Genomic DNA, 15,710 nt, shown 5'->3' with positions numbered 1-15,710 from the left:
AGTCAAATCAGCGCGTTGAACATCCGGGGAATATCTCTGCACGATGCTGAAGGCACTGACATCAGCTGGTGATGCACTTTGTCAGAGCGGAGAAATCATCTCAGTGAAGACGGTAAGACAGAGAGTTTTGTTATTTGTGAGGAGAAGGCCACAACAACACTTTCCAATTCTGCAGAGTTAATGTTGCATAACCGTTCTACTTGTCTTTCGCGTCCACATTTCTCTCCCTTCCCTTCCCCCTTTATTGGTTTATTTTGAATGCAGTTGGTTTTTTACTGTTCATTATAAGAGCACACTTTGGATTTTATGAGCCATGGTAAAGAAAAAAGGTTAACCAAATGAGCCATTTCTAAGTAGAGCCTGTGTTTTTCTCTGCCACAAAGCATTGCAAAGCTGTGCCATCATACGAGCGGCCCAGAAATACCCAACAACAGTTGCTCTCTGCAGTTGTTGTTGACTCGCCGAGTTATGCTGCAGTTGCTCGACTCCTGTTCTCTCTGTGAAGGCTTTACAACAGGCAGACATCACATGTGTGGGCAATAAAGCTTTAAAAAAAACACACAACTAAGCAAATGTGTCAAAGAGGCTCAGCGGGATCACATGGGTGACGCAATGTGTGCAAACGCTGACAGGTGGGACGGCAGGCCTGAACACACTCTCACTGGGCTGGGCTCTGTTTTTGTTTGATGAGAGAGTCAGTCTCTGCGACTACACGCCTCACACATATCACCTTTGTGATGAGACGCTGCATAAAAGGAAATGTCTGAATGTTTTTATGATTATTATAAGCTACTGGAAATAACCAAATGAAGGCAAATGTTGGTGCGATTTTCTGGAATAAACACACTTTTCTCTTTGTCTTCACAAAGTTTCCAAACCTTAAAATGACTTCATTAGTACGACACATTTCATGCTCAGGGTTTAGATCGTGGTGCTTTCCAATGAAGTGTAGAAACTGGAGCAAATAATGAAACTGGCAGATTAAAAAAAGAGCAAACACTGCACAAAAAAACAACCTTTAGAAACAAAACAGGCACCAAAAAGCAGGAAGAGGAATCTGCAAAGAAGTATGAAATACGTTAAAGATGTTCAAACACACACAGGAATGTAAGAACAATAAACATGTAAACAGAAAACAAAATATTGACAAAGTTTGTTTCTCTCAAGTATGGAAGCCCGAAGTGGACATACACCTGTATATTTCATTGTACTCAGTTTCCCCTTAAGATGTGAATTTCAGTTTTCTTGAGATCTTTTACATCTTGTTATATCAAGATAAAAAGGGGGCAGCAACACAGGGAGAACGTTGGGTTTTGGGGCCTTGCTCAAGGGCACATCGACAGTCCTAGTGAAGTGACTATATTTCTATACTTTAGTACGTTCCAGGACTTGAACCAGCGACCCCTCCCTCTGTGTTGCCCGAGTTTATAAAAAGACAAGAGACACTGCAGAGCTCAAAAAGCTCTGAGCAGCTGGATTTCCTATTTGTGAGACAGTTTGTGTAGAAAACCTGCTACAGATGATCTCAGAGGCTGTGAGGGAATATTGAAGATGAAGACCTATAGTGACAGGCCAGTCCACAGTCTGGGGCGGCTGTGGTTCAGTGGTAGAGTCAGTCGTCTCCAAACGGGAAGGTCGGGGGTTCAATCCCCAGCTCCTGCAGCCACATGTCCGATGCGTCCTTGGGCAAGACACTCAACCCCAAGCTGCTCCCGCTGCTCTGTTGGCGGTGTATGAATGGAAGAGTTAAAACTGATGGACACTTTAAACAGCAGCCTCTACCATCAGTGTGTGAATGTGTAGGTGTGACCTGAGGTGTAAAAGCGCCTTGAGGAGTCAGAAGAATAGAAAATAAATATACAAGTTCAAACACAATGTTTGCAGTATTTAAGGATTCAGAGGTCACTCAGAAAATCTAAAAGTAGAAAGTTGTGTGCAAGCAGATTATATTTACGTGAATATTCATTATGAAAGATATCAAAACAAAACACTTACCCCGGATAACGTCTCCAAGACATGTGATCATTTAAACAAACTGATCCAAACCATTCCCAGAAATTCTCTGGTCCAGGTCCAGAGAAAAACCTCATCTGAGAGCACATTGAGTAACAGAGAAGATGAAGGGCAGCTGAGCGGGCGGCTTTCAGCAGCTTTAAGATGGATTCATGAGTGAGACAAAGAACAGGAGAGGGGTAAAAACTGGATGTTAATTCAACTAACAACTTTACATGTACAGAGAGTATACCAGAGAAACAGAGTGTGTATTTATAGCTTATGTGACGCCAGACATTTTAGGAACCGCCCACGTGGCGGGTGACACAACCCGTCAACTTACTTGACGTTTCTTTTTGGTCATTTATTTTAGTATTTTGTCATTTCCTGTTTTGCTTTGTACTCACCATAGACTGTAAATATGAATGTTTGAAGCCTCAGTGACGTCACCTGTCTGTTCCTGCAGGGGGCGCTGGAGTCCCATCGATGGCGGTCTCCATGCTGGAAATGCTGTCTCAGTCTAACTTTCAGTCAACCTAACGACAGGCTGAGAACTGGAGCTGAGGAGGGTTTTAAGACTCCTGACAAACCGTTACACCGTGCCCACCTGTCAATCAGGTCAGCTACACGTCTTGTTGTGAATAACTCTTATCCTTCATCAAATCAAAACTGATGAGTCATCAAAACATTCACCCCCCGTACAGTGTGTGTCGATCGAGACATGAGCTAATCAGACCTATTTGTTTTTTTGAACCAGGCTGTAAACATTCTACAATTCATTGATCAGACGCTTTCGTATAAAGCGACGAACATCAGAGAGTAAGTACAACACAAGCGAGGATCTAGAGAGGAGGAAACAAAATGTCAGAAAGTGACCAGATGTGCTGACAGGAAGTGACCAGATGTGCTGACAGGAAGTGACCAGATGTGCTGACAGGAAGTGACCAGATGTGCTGACAGGAAGTGACCAGATGCAGAGCACAACATCAACAGCTGTTATGGAGAGATTTAATCAGCCTCAAAATCATCCTAAATATCCTCATCATGAATATCATTAAGGTCAGAGGAGTTCATGAGTTGGGTCTGTAGCTGCAGAGGACAGATTGAAATAGTGTTCTGTGTTTGTCAGGTGATGTAAACATGCATCGACTTGAAGAGAAGGTAAGTTCAAAAGCTGCCCTGTAGCTCCTTCTTTCCTGAGCTCTTTTTGACCTACAGGCCTCCACGCCGGTCACGTGACTGAAAGCTATGAAATCTGTGGTCTGTAATCACCTATCAGAGCTCTGCAGGGCAGCCACGGACAGCTGTCGTTTGGGCAGCGCAGGCACAATCTGTCCATTGTGCCCGACGAGCAGCTGGCCTGGTGTTGGTATGCCGACACACGGGGAATCAATCACAGCCCCTCCTGAGTGGACCAGACCTGAGCAGAGAAATGAGCAGATCCATGACAGCTGATGCACAGCTCCTCAACATAATCCTTCTACAAGGATCTACTTTCACTTCAGCTGAGCTGACATGATCACATAAAAAACAACTCCTGTGAGTGATACATTAACAGTGTGGAGATGTGAAACTGTCCCCCTTAATCCAAGCCTGTATAAATAATGGATGTGGTCATGCACTACTTTTTGTTGTCTGCCTTTCTCAAGTTTCATGTTTGATTTTTTTGACCTTATTTTGTAGTCAGGAGGTACAGGAGAGAAGCTTTTACAAAAGTTATCAAACCTCAACAGGATAAAAATCTGGCACTGATCTCACATCATGTTTCCTAGCAAGAATCTATTTGTGTTGGTAGCTGCCTGGATTTTTTATTAATTAGACTTAAGAAGCTCAGAGAGCTCGTGGAACGTAGTGGACGTACTGTTCACTCAGGTGAATTACATGAACCAGGTAACTTAAACAAGCAGGACTCTCATCACTACAGCCCGTCGTCTTCTCTGCAGGGAAACACAAACAAACATCCTGACTCCCCTGCACAGGCCACCACAGATAAATCCAATGAGCTAACTAGCCAGGTACAGTATAGTTCTCACAGACTCAGATTAGCTGCTAATTGTTGCTAACAAATAATCAGAGAGTTTTGCTAGCAAATAAAATAAAGTTCTAATGTGACTGGTTGTAAAAAGTGGAGATCAGACTTGTTGGACGGTCTGTTAGTCCAATAAAACTCACAGAGAGAGAGACAGATTATTAGTCTGATATTTACATGAACAAATCTCCAAAAGACTCCAACAGCACAAACACGACCCAGAGGTTAAAGGTCAGGGACTGAATCAGCTGAGGGGACACCTAGCAGACAGCTAGCAGCTCCCACCTGTCACTCAAAGAGGCCACACCCCCTAATTCTACATCCCTTTAAGCCTTAATATAATGTAAACAGGTGAGTTGTATAAACATTCAGCTCGTACAGTTGAAGAGAGAAATGAACTCTAGAGACCCAAACTGTTTTAGTACCAGGATGTAAACATGTTTATTTTAACATGGAGCTCTATGGGGACTGACTCACTGCGGGAGACAGACTCTAGTGGACACTGGAGGAACTGCAGTTATTTTTCACTTTTGCGTTTGCTTCGTTTCTCTGTCTCTTGGTTGCCTCTTGATTTAAACACATTACATGGGATTCCTCATGAGTTGTTCACATTCATCGACGGCGCCATCACAGTAGGATCTGAGCATCGTGCCCATATGAACCCTGGATGACGACTGTTTTGTTCTCAGAGCCCGGCGAGCTGCCCACAAACACATTCTTATGTAATGACAGACATATTGCAAAGATGAAGGCCTTTATTTATCTAAAAAAAACACAATTCATAACCAGGAACTCCACAATGTGACCACAACCTCCCTCTGGAGTTGAATGGGGGTTTGTTTAGTGGTCTTCCAGCAGACCCGCTTGGTCAGTCTGTGTCAGTATGTGTATTCAACCCTGAAGACATTTTAAACAACTCGGTAATAAAACACTCAGATCACCAGGAGAAGCTGCTCAGGATCTCGCCATCGTCTGTGGGTCCTTTTGGATGACTGCCATGTACACAGCGAACACACAGAGAATCAGAGTCAAATGTAAAACCAGAGTGAGGATCATGCAGGACTGTGTGTGTCTTTGTGTGTGCAGCCTGCTGACCTCATGAGCAATTCAAAACATGCATGACAGCGCCCTCTACTGCTATGAATATGTAATTGTGTATAACAGAAATGGTCAAGTTGGTTAATACAGTAGGCTACAGCTGTAAAGAATAAAAAGGTGTTCTCATTAGATACAAAAATCAAAAGCCTTAACCCAACACAAGGATATAAACACCGGACACCATGAGGGGAAGTTCAGTTTAACTCTGTGGTTGAACATGCTGCACACACAGAGGCTGAAATACACACAATACTCCAAAGATGCCTTGCGTGAAACAGGTAAATCCTGTTCGCGGGCTTATAAACAGGAAGGTCACTTTTTTAAAAGGAATTTAAAAAATCCCCTATGAAAACGTCTGAACCTGGTTTCTAACCTGACAGTTTGAATAGTAAATATTACATTTTAGTTTAATTAAGGTAACTCAGTTTTCTTCAATAAACTTTATTTAAAATGTAGAAATTTACACCTTTGGTAAATAAACAGTGTAAGGATACAAGTTAAAGATAGAAGTACAAACATGTTTCTCAGACATAAATACAAAATAAAATAGGAATATATAGATAGTTACATTAAGAAAATAGTTTAAATACAAACTTTAATTTAAGAGCTCAGATTCACAGTTTGATTAACTTTTATGTTTTTGTCAGAAGTTATCATTTGATTTTTTTTAAATGTAAGAACGTGGGCTTTTATTTTGGTAAATTTACATTTATGAATGTCAAACTTTGCTAGAAATATAAAAAGATTTAAAATAAAATATTAATTTTAACTTCACATTGATACTGAAATGGATTAGAGCCAGGCATGAGAATTTAATAATGAGAGGAGAGATATTTTTTTTACATTACACACTTCCAGAAAAAAGTCAGAATGACGGGCAAGAAAGTAGAATTAAAAGTTCAAAGATCGAGTCGAAATTTCACAAATTGGTATCTCAACTTAATTATTAACATTTTGACTTTTTTTGCCTCTAAATTTGAACTTTTTTCTCAACATGTCAGATATATTATCAACATTTTATTTAAACTTTATTCTTGTCATTTGACATATTTTCTATAGGCTATCTCGTATTTCAACTGTAATCTCAACAGTTCGACTTTTTCGACAACTTGACTTTTTTTTGTATTTCGACTTTTATTCTTTAAATTTGTATTTTAACTTTATTCTCGATATTTCAAATTGACATTTTGACTTTATTTACGAAATTTAGTTTTAACTTTAATTCCAACATGTCATATTTATTCTCGCAATGGTTTTCAAAAAATAGTGTTTTAACTTTAATCTCCACTTCTCTACTTTTTTTTTCCAATATTTGGACTTTTTTCTCGAAGTGCTAAATGGAAACAAAAAACAATCTTCCTCCCCTCATTATGTATTTCATTAGTCTGTCCCTAATCCTCTTCCGTACTTCGTAATTCAAACGGCCAAAAACATTTTCCAGAAGAAAGTTAAAATGACAAATAATGTTATCTAGAATAAATGTACACATGCATTACCACAGTTTATAAAACACTTTGGCTCATACTTGGTTGTGTGAACATGACTCTGTGTTTTCTCCACGGTGAACTCAGCCGACAGGGGGCGCTGACGCTTCTCCTCCCGGCACGTCACGAGGGAGTCGGTGGAGGCTCCCGGTGGAAGCGCTGCCTGAACCACAGAACTACAACCGAGCGGACCTGAAGGTAGCTACAGTTTATTATTCCTGTGTTTGTATGAATGTGTGATAGGAGCACAGCCCGGAGCTCTGTCAGAGTGTTGTTAGCTGTTAGCTGTTAGCTTATCCGCCTGTTTTCTGTTTAGTTTACGTTAGCGTGCTAACAGCTAAGTCAGGTAGCCTACATGTTAGCTTTAGCACAGCTAGCAGCAGCTCCTCCTCCTGCTCAGTTGTTTATCAGGCAGACACATTCATAACGTTTTAGTGTTATACGGTTGTTGTTGAAGCTGGCACTGTGTACAGGTCCTGTCAGGAGTGTGTTATTCCTGTTTGGAGAGCTAACATCGGCTAGCTGCTGTCTGAGGCGTTGACTGGAGTGAAGTAATGCTGCAGCTTAATGTCACCACGTTCAGATTAGCTTCATTAATCAACAATATGTGGGGTCATAACAGAGACCTGTGGAGTCATTTACAGGGATGTTCCTCTATGTTAAAGGAGTATCAGACTGTGACAGTCATCTGTCATAAACAACATCCTCCTGTAAAGATGTAGAAGATGCTCAGATCCACTTCAAACCCCCCCCACGGATGTTACCACACAGAGAGGATCAAATACTCTGTGTGAGGACTGAGAAAGTTGTGGTGTGATTAACTGAGAGATGAAGCTACCAGAAACGTGTGTACTGTTGCACAAATAAGGCATTAATTAATTCAAGTTGTTCCAGTATTTCAACTTTGTGGAGCCACTTTATCACAGGTGGGATCTTAGTTGTAAAAACAAATGTCTATACTTGAAAAAATATCGGAACCACTCTTTAAATCTATACAAACTCCATTATTTGAATGATTTATTACACAGAGAGGTCTTTGAATAACTACATCTATTTCATGATACAGGTGCGTCTGAGAGGAATTAATCCATCCATCACAAACACCTGCACACTGTCTAAATTGCACAAATACGTTGGCAACATTTTTGCATTGAAAATGACAGCATGCAATGTTTGCCCGCCATTTTTGATAATTGAAACAAGAAATCACCCAATATCGGATGCATAAAACATCTGTTTTTGTTGTCGATCCAGGTATGAATTAGACATGCGCCGCTTGGGAAAATCAGGGTCGACACCGATACAGATGTTTTAAATAACACTTTAGCTGATTACCACTTTCGATGTTGGCTGTTGAGTGTCAGTCTCCCACTATGCAACATTTTCTCTCATGCTTGACAATGAAAACAAGTCAGCGTTTGTCCAACAGGTCACTTCATCTGCCCAATAAAAAGTAAACTCTTTGAATCAGTAGTTAGGCGTAAGAGATGTCAGCATTAGATTGATTTGGCTCAGCAAATAATGGTGAACTGAAACTGAGTCATCGGTGCATCCCTGGTATATAAATAATAGAATTTTCATTTCAAGTATCATATGAAAGTGTACTATGACTACCTAAGTCTTGACCTTACATGGCAGCTTTAACAATGTAATGGAAATGTTTAAATAAAGAGCTGAACGTCAGAGAGATGTTACTGCACTTTCCAGCAGCTTTCAACTTAGAAATTGTTCTCAGTCGTTATTGGATAAGAGGGTTTCTGATTCACCTGAAGTGTGAAGAAATGAGAAGCACACTGAGGCTCTGAAGATAAAAGTAATGAAATATGGCGACCCTTCAAATTATTAAAATGAATAGTGAATCGCATCCAGTCTATTGTTTCCACTCCTAAACTCACCTGCTGCGCTGTCATTGGCTGGAGGAAACACACCAGCTCCCCGCCCAGAAACGCCCCGAGTCAACCAGAATAAACCAAAACGTGAAAATCCAGTCAGAGGACAGGGTCTCTGCAGACACAGTCACACATGTACGGAGGCCCAGAATGGAAGATGGAGCAGCTTTTGCTTGGGGGAAAAGCTACCATTAAAGACTTGGGCATTAATAACATGGAGCTTGAACCATTTTTAGTCAAGTATCAAACGTGTTGACAACCTTTATAGATACATGACTGTTGTTGCTGATATGCTCCGAGACAGCTTTACATACCTGTTGAATGAGCACAGCCTGCGCTGTGTTAGAGTTCAGGTCACTCACGGTTAATGTTGTTTTTCTCTTTTTGCACAACAAAACAGCTATCAGGATTCTGAAGAAGTTAGACTCACATTGGCCTGTTGCTTAAGAAATGCTTGGGCTTGAAATAGAAAGGTCTATGTGAAGTGGTCTTCTGGGGGTTTATTTATAAGAGCGAAACGAAGGTTGGAGGTCAGTGAGACCGTGAGTCATTGAGACAGAATAAGCAGGGGTGTGTAGGGTTAGCTTAACTTGTTGTTTTTTTTTAAAGTTGCAGACTTTTTCTGCATCTGTGAAGTAAATCTTAACCAGCTGTTTTTCATATTTACCTTTTCTTATGAAGCTGGAAGCAGTTGTTGTGAATGTATTGGCGATAAATACAGGGACACAGAGGGCTCACATAAGCTTCAGAAAGTGTTCTGACAGAAAGCCCTATCTGTTGTGTTTCCTGATGCTCTAGCTCGACATCATACTTTTCTTTTCAAGGTATGTTTTCATGATGTAGACTAGTTATGCTTCGAGCAGCACACAAAGAGAATTCCTGACGCTTTTCCTCCGACCTTCCTCTGAGACGGTTTTGAGATTCAGACTGAATTCTTTTTTTGACGTGAAGTTTCCACCACACCAGCTGCTGAAATGATGTTAAAGTTCAAGCTGCCGTTCAGCTAAGAGTTGCAGAGCTTTTCACAGAGGAGGTCCTTTGGTGTGCATCATTTCCATCAAATGTTTTTTGAATTTGCACATCAATCAAAAAATGCTAACTCAACTTCAAATATAGGTTAACCTCCTGAGACGCAGCAATTCATGTTTGTCCTATGTGGGCGACATAAGTCTCCAAATGATTTTCCTTAAACCATTATAACTATCAAACTAAAACCTGCCTTGACATGTCTTTGTACATTCATATCGGTGTCCCAGTCTGTTTATTCACATTGTGACTTTGCAGAAGCACAGCACACACATTAGTCAGACATGCACACACACACTGCGCTGTGCTTCCCCTCTGGCGCAGCTGATACCGTCCCGCCTCTGTCGCTTCCTCCAAAGAGGGTACAGGGTCACTTCTTCCCCCCATTACATCTCAGCAACATTCTGATTGAGGGCGAAACGTCACAGGGGCATGAATATCGCGGCTTGAAACGGTAGTCTGAATAGGACTATTATTTTGTGAGGTGACCTAACGACAGGCTGAGAGCTGCGCAACACCCGCCTGTCAATCAGGTCAGCTATGTGCCTTATTGTGAATAACTCTTATCCTTCATCAAATCAAAACAGATGAGTCATCAAAACATTCACCCCCCCTCCGTGTGTGTGTCGATCAAGACATGAACTAATCAGACCTGTTTGGTTTTTTGAACCAGGCTGTAAACATGTTAATCTCTGCTGTAAAAACAGGCTTTTTAGAATGGGTGTGTATAGCCGTTTTCACATATGCACTCTGGATAATATCTAGATATTTACAGGAGGACTTCTCCAGAGAGTAGTCGTTCACATATGCTCCTGACAGCGGGGGACTTTCCCTGTCAGAGGGACATGTCCCGACGCAAGACGTGACGTAAATACGTCACGGACAACAGATGGAAATTAGCTAGCTGGAAATTAGCTAGCTAGAAATTAGCTGGTACAAAGCATCTCTTCTCTTCTGAGACTAATGTTTTTTTTTGTACACTGTCCCTGATTCAAATAAACGATTAAACTAAAAAAAAAGAAACAACGCGGAAGTAGCGGCCGTAGCAACAGAGTCCGCTACATGACGTTATAATGACAATATTTGTCTTTATATCAATGCTGTGTGTAATCCAATGGAATGACAACATCAACAAAAGAGTGGAGAACAACATACTGACGAACAGAAAACATAATGAAGACATTTAATTATGTGCACGGAGATCGTAGAGGTTGCGGGCAGACACTTTAGCCGGTCACTGTATATAAACGTCATTCTCTTTTCATTGGCTGAAATTGAATTCTCCGGAGAATATCCTGCTGCATTCTCACATCAGCTCCTCCGGATTATCTGCGGAAAAAATACTAGGGGTCTGGCAGGATAAACTCCGGGTAATATCGGAGTAAAAAATTTGGCTGTTGCGTTCACACATATAGCTCCTCCTGGAAATCTCCGGAGTTTTTCAGGAGATTTCCGTATGTGTGAAAAGGGTTCATGTGACTTCCTGTGCATCTGCAGCCAGCCTCTAGTGGACACTCGAGGAACTGCAGGATTTCACACTTCAGCATTGGATTCATCTATCAACACTTGAGGTTGCCGCTTGCTCTCAGCTCTCTTTTCAATAGACTGGGCTTTATAACACTTACCTTAACCAAGTTTACTGTAGTTCAAGTGATACAGTGTATTTTTTTTATTGACAGTTTGTGTCCCAAAAGACTGCAGATTTATTTATATGATTCTATATTTATAGAGTACAGAGAGGAGAGTGAACAGAAAGAAAGGGGAGTGGTAGGTGTAGTAGGTCTAATCACTCCTTAAAATACTCCTGGTGCAGATAAGGCCGGGGCTTTTGAGCCTGTCAGCAGCAGCAGCAGAGTAACTCTTACCCTGAGAGGACAAATAGTTCCCCTTTGTGTGTTCCTCGATTGCCCCTCCTAGTTTGCCCCACTGCCTCCCCTAAGCAGAGTGTTTCTCCTCTCATTGTTCATCGCAGGTTTCGATGGTGTTGGCTTGATGGGATCCAAGCGGGCAACAAAGTGATGGTCTAAGGACTGGAGGTCGCAGAGGTGCTTGCGCGTGGAATGTTGCGCTGGTCGGTGCACCTAGAAGGAGGGCCGCGGAGAGTCAACCATGCTGCTGTGGCGGTGGGACACAAGGTGTACTCCTTTGGGGGCTACTGCTCCGGGGAGGACTACGAGACGCTGCGACAGATTGATGTGCATGTCTTCAACACAGGTGGGTGCTTGATATATCTAAGTGTGGAAAGATTTTGTTTTTGCACAAGAAATTCTACTGTTTTCAGCTCTTTCTAATATTGCTTGCAACTGTTATGGGCACCAGGTTGATCAGGACTTTGCATTTTTTATGACCTGAAAACAGCCACAGTAAATAAAAAAATACACTAAGATAAAGTTCAGGTCTCAGGAGGACTCTGACTTGACTGTGAAAGGTCTCAAATTTACATCAGGGCTGCAGCTGTGGTTTATGTATTTATGTAAAGTGGTTCTAAACTTTGATGTTGTAAAGAATTCATAAATTTGCTTTTCAAATGAAGGAGGGATGAGGTGAACGGTTATTTGAGAGGTTGTTGCACCTTCACTTTAACAGTTTCTCATCACAGCTGGCTTCGACTTTCTGTTGGTGGTTTGTGATATTTTCTCTCTGTCACAAACACAGCTGTCTTCTTTACATTCTCTGCTGTAACTTTTATAAAACTGTAACCTATTTAAATGATTGTTTTTCCTCCGTGTTGGCAGCCACCTGCTTTATGGTTTTATAACTTCCTAAAGTATCTCGAGCCTGCCTGCTGTTTCTTAACCATGAGGAGATCTTTGGTATCCAAACCTTGATAAAGCTGCCTCTCTGACTGATTGTGATGGAAATACATAAACACCTCTAACCATTGTTTCACTGACTTTATCACTTTCTTTGTGCTTCCTCTCTTTGATGTCTTATTTTATAGCTCAGTCTGCTGTCTCTTAGGGTGCACTCACACTCGCCCCAGTTGTCCCGAACTGTGCTGAAGCACATTTGCTCCTACATGATAGGGTCAAAGAAGGGTACCGTTCTTGATTATGGATCGGAGCACTCACACCAGTCCAATGAACTGGACTTTAGGGGTGAAGCGTGCTTCGGGACGGTACAGATTGCCTAGTTTGAGTGCGCCCTCCTTTGATTCTTTTCTCAGATTTTCTGCTTTTTCTTTACTCTTCTACATTCTGAAACACTTAACTTCTTTACGATTTGATTAGATTTTTTATTTTTTTATTATTTTTTACAGGGATATTGCATATTAATTAACATTTCTGTAAATATGCCAGAGATAGCCAAAAGGCTAATTTACCTCTGTTGTCACTGGCCAGATTTTATAAAAGGCTCCCTAAAAAAACAGATTCAGACAATGCTAAAAGCTACAAATAGAAATATCACAACAGTAATGAGGCAGACAGGCTACACATAAAGCAGCATTGAGCAGACATAAAATTAAACAGGTGTTAGTAAAAACATGTATCCAATAACCTACTAAAATCAGTGTTTCCACTAGGTTTACAGCTTTGGGGGGGTGGGGGGGACACACGCCGACGCAAACACTTGAAGGAATATTGATGTTCATGCGTTACTTTTAATGACAGTTGTCGTGTTCTAATTTTTTTTTTTTTTTTTACTTGACCTTCAAGGAGGGCGGGGGGGCTGTCCTAATATAATGGTAGGGGAAACACTGAAAGTAAATGTAACGTACACACTCATTTTCAGCCTTCATAATTAGTTTATTTATGTTTTATTCAGCCGTTATTTTAAACAGGAATATATTCCCATTAATATACAAAATCTCTCATGAAGTATTTCTAGTTTCGCAAAAGAGGAAACAACAGACTTTAACCAACAGAAATTAAACCGGGCACTGAATGAGCAGTGTTTACTTCGTGCAAATAATCCATAATCCTGTTTTATAATCGTCCATGCTGATAAAATAATCCCGTTAAAGGTTAATCTGCAGCTCGTGCACGAGAGCAGGGAGCTCATTTGAGCTTCATTGAGTAAAACGTGACCTTAGAAAACCAGAAAGTTGGATTCCATCTTGATGGTCTTTGACATGTTAGAGCTTGTTGAACTATAAAGGAGATTAAACAAACTGCAGGTGTGCCAGGCTGCTTTAGGAGCTTAGTCTGATGTCACTACTTATCTTTATTTTCACTCTAAAATGAATGTATTGTAAATGTTACTCTTAAGGGCGCACACACACTAGGCCCAGTTGTCGGGACAGATTTTTTCAAACCTATCTTGAACTTGCCTCTTGAAAAGTGAAGTTAAAATTAGAGATGGGATGGATCCGATCTAATATCGGTATCAGGTCCGATATTGACGTAATGTACATATCGGTATGATGGCGCTGATCCATGTCACAGATCAACAAAGATCGTTGGGCACTCTGGCTTTGATTCAAACATTCAAACTGAACTGTAAGAAGTGTCCACAAATCGTCTCTGTGATGACGTTCAGACGAGATGGAACCGATCCTTCTATATGATCAAAAGTACATTTCTTCACTGGCCGCTGGTGGCCGAGTGGTTAGTTTGTGCGCCCCATGTACAGAGGCTTCAGTCCTAAAGCGGGCAGTCCGGGTCGGAATCTGACCCGTGGCTCCTTTGATGCATGTCGTTACCATCACTGTAAATAATCCCCTCTCTCTCTCTGATTTCACCCTCTATTCACTGTCCTGTCCCTCTACAAAGGCAACAAAAAGCCCAAAAATAAATCTTTTAAAAATAACAATAACAAAACGTTCTCAATTGGATTGTGTTTCAGTGTCTTTGCGCTGGATGAAGTTGCCTCCAGTGAGGATAGGGGTACATGAACGTGCCCGTGAAGTGCCGTATATGCGTTACGGCCACACAGCTGTGCTGCTGGATGATATAATCTACCTCTGGGGTGGTCGTAACGACACAGAAGGGGCCTGCAATGTGCTCTACGCCTTTGATATCAGTAAGTAAAAACTGCATCTAACTCACGCTAACCTTAACGTCATAGTTTCAGTCTATTTAGTTTGAGATGCACCTGGAGGATACATTAGTTTGTCTGTCAGGGAGTCTTAACACCTGATTTTATGTGAGATGGTTTTCTGCACATGACTCGAGTGTGAGGTCGACACCGACAGGTTCGGGCGCTCAAGAGTTAATATAAACCTTCCTGCTTCACAGACACCCACAGATGGTTCACACCGAAGATTTCGGGGACACTTCCGGGTGCGAGGGACGGACACTCTGCCTGCATCCTGGGGAAAGCGATGTATATATTTGGAGGATACGAGCAGCTGGTGAGTTTTTATCACTCAACACTTCGAGGCCAGCTCACTGAAACATTGGAACGTAATTTAATTAATCTCCTCTGCTGTTTTGTAGGCCGACTGCTTCTCCAACGACATCCACAAGCTGGACACCAACACCATGGTTTGGTCATTAATTAATGCCAGGGTGAGTTTAACCAGCAGCTGTTTTTAGTTCATCCTGTACAAAGAATCCTCATAACGCATTTAATATAAATGTTTAAATAAAGATGGACACAAAGAACTCTGACAAAGAAACTCAAGCTGTTTTCACATATATACTCCTGAAAATATCTAGATAATTTCAGTAGGACTGCTCCGGATATTCTCCTGATCTTGTTGCTCACATTCGCATCTCAAAGCGGGAGACTATCCCAGTCAGACGGGAGGGGGGGCGGGGGTCTCCTGAGGCAAGACGACGTCAAATAGAACGATGTTGAAGTGGTGGACGAGCAACAAAGGTTGCTTCGTCACATAGGATGCTATAATGAGAAAAGGGCTTGTGTGGAGCAAGATGGAGGGCATCTCGCTCCATGTTCTATTGTTTACAGTGAGACGGCAGACTCAGAGGGCAGAACAAACACCTAGCTGTGGGAGTGCCACCCACCTGGGGGAGGGGTTACTGCCCTTTGTGATGTCATGAAGGGAAAATCTCCAAACGGCCTGTTTGAGCACACATTTTCTGAAAAGTGGAGCAGGCAGAAGACAGAGTGGATGGACTTTTCTCATCATTGGGGGGTTTGTAGACAGACTAGAGACACATATTAGAGTTAGAGGAACATGGGGAAGTGGTTTTAGCATCATATGTGACCTTTAATGAAAAATAATCGTATCAAAAAGTACCAAAACTTAAAAAGAAATTCAGATCTGCCATATTTTCAACCCAAATC

At 41.5% G+C, this 15,710-nt stretch overlaps 1 protein-coding gene across 1 annotated transcript in view; it reads left to right on the top strand.

Annotated features, from left to right (window-relative positions):
• Window positions 1-6,691: 6,691 nt before the first annotated feature.
• klhdc3 (kelch domain containing 3) overlaps window positions 6,692-15,710 on the top strand; it is a 39,412-nt gene continuing 30,393 nt past the window's right edge. The window contains exons 1-5 of the mRNA XM_061040674.1: window positions 6,692-6,801; window positions 11,491-11,732; window positions 14,304-14,480; window positions 14,696-14,811; window positions 14,897-14,968. Coding sequence (XP_060896657.1) covers window positions 11,579-11,732; window positions 14,304-14,480; window positions 14,696-14,811; window positions 14,897-14,968 — 519 coding nt within the window. The 5' untranslated portion in view covers window positions 6,692-6,801; window positions 11,491-11,578. The remainder of the gene's footprint in view (window positions 6,802-11,490; window positions 11,733-14,303; window positions 14,481-14,695; window positions 14,812-14,896; window positions 14,969-15,710) is intronic.

The sequence above is a fragment of the Labrus mixtus genome, chromosome 6, assembly GCF_963584025.1.
Source record: "Labrus mixtus chromosome 6, fLabMix1.1, whole genome shotgun sequence".
Classification (NCBI taxonomy): domain Eukaryota; kingdom Metazoa; phylum Chordata; class Actinopteri; order Labriformes; family Labridae; genus Labrus; species Labrus mixtus.
The sequence above is the reverse complement of the archived record's forward strand: the minus strand, read 5'-3'. Positions and strand labels throughout refer to the sequence as shown.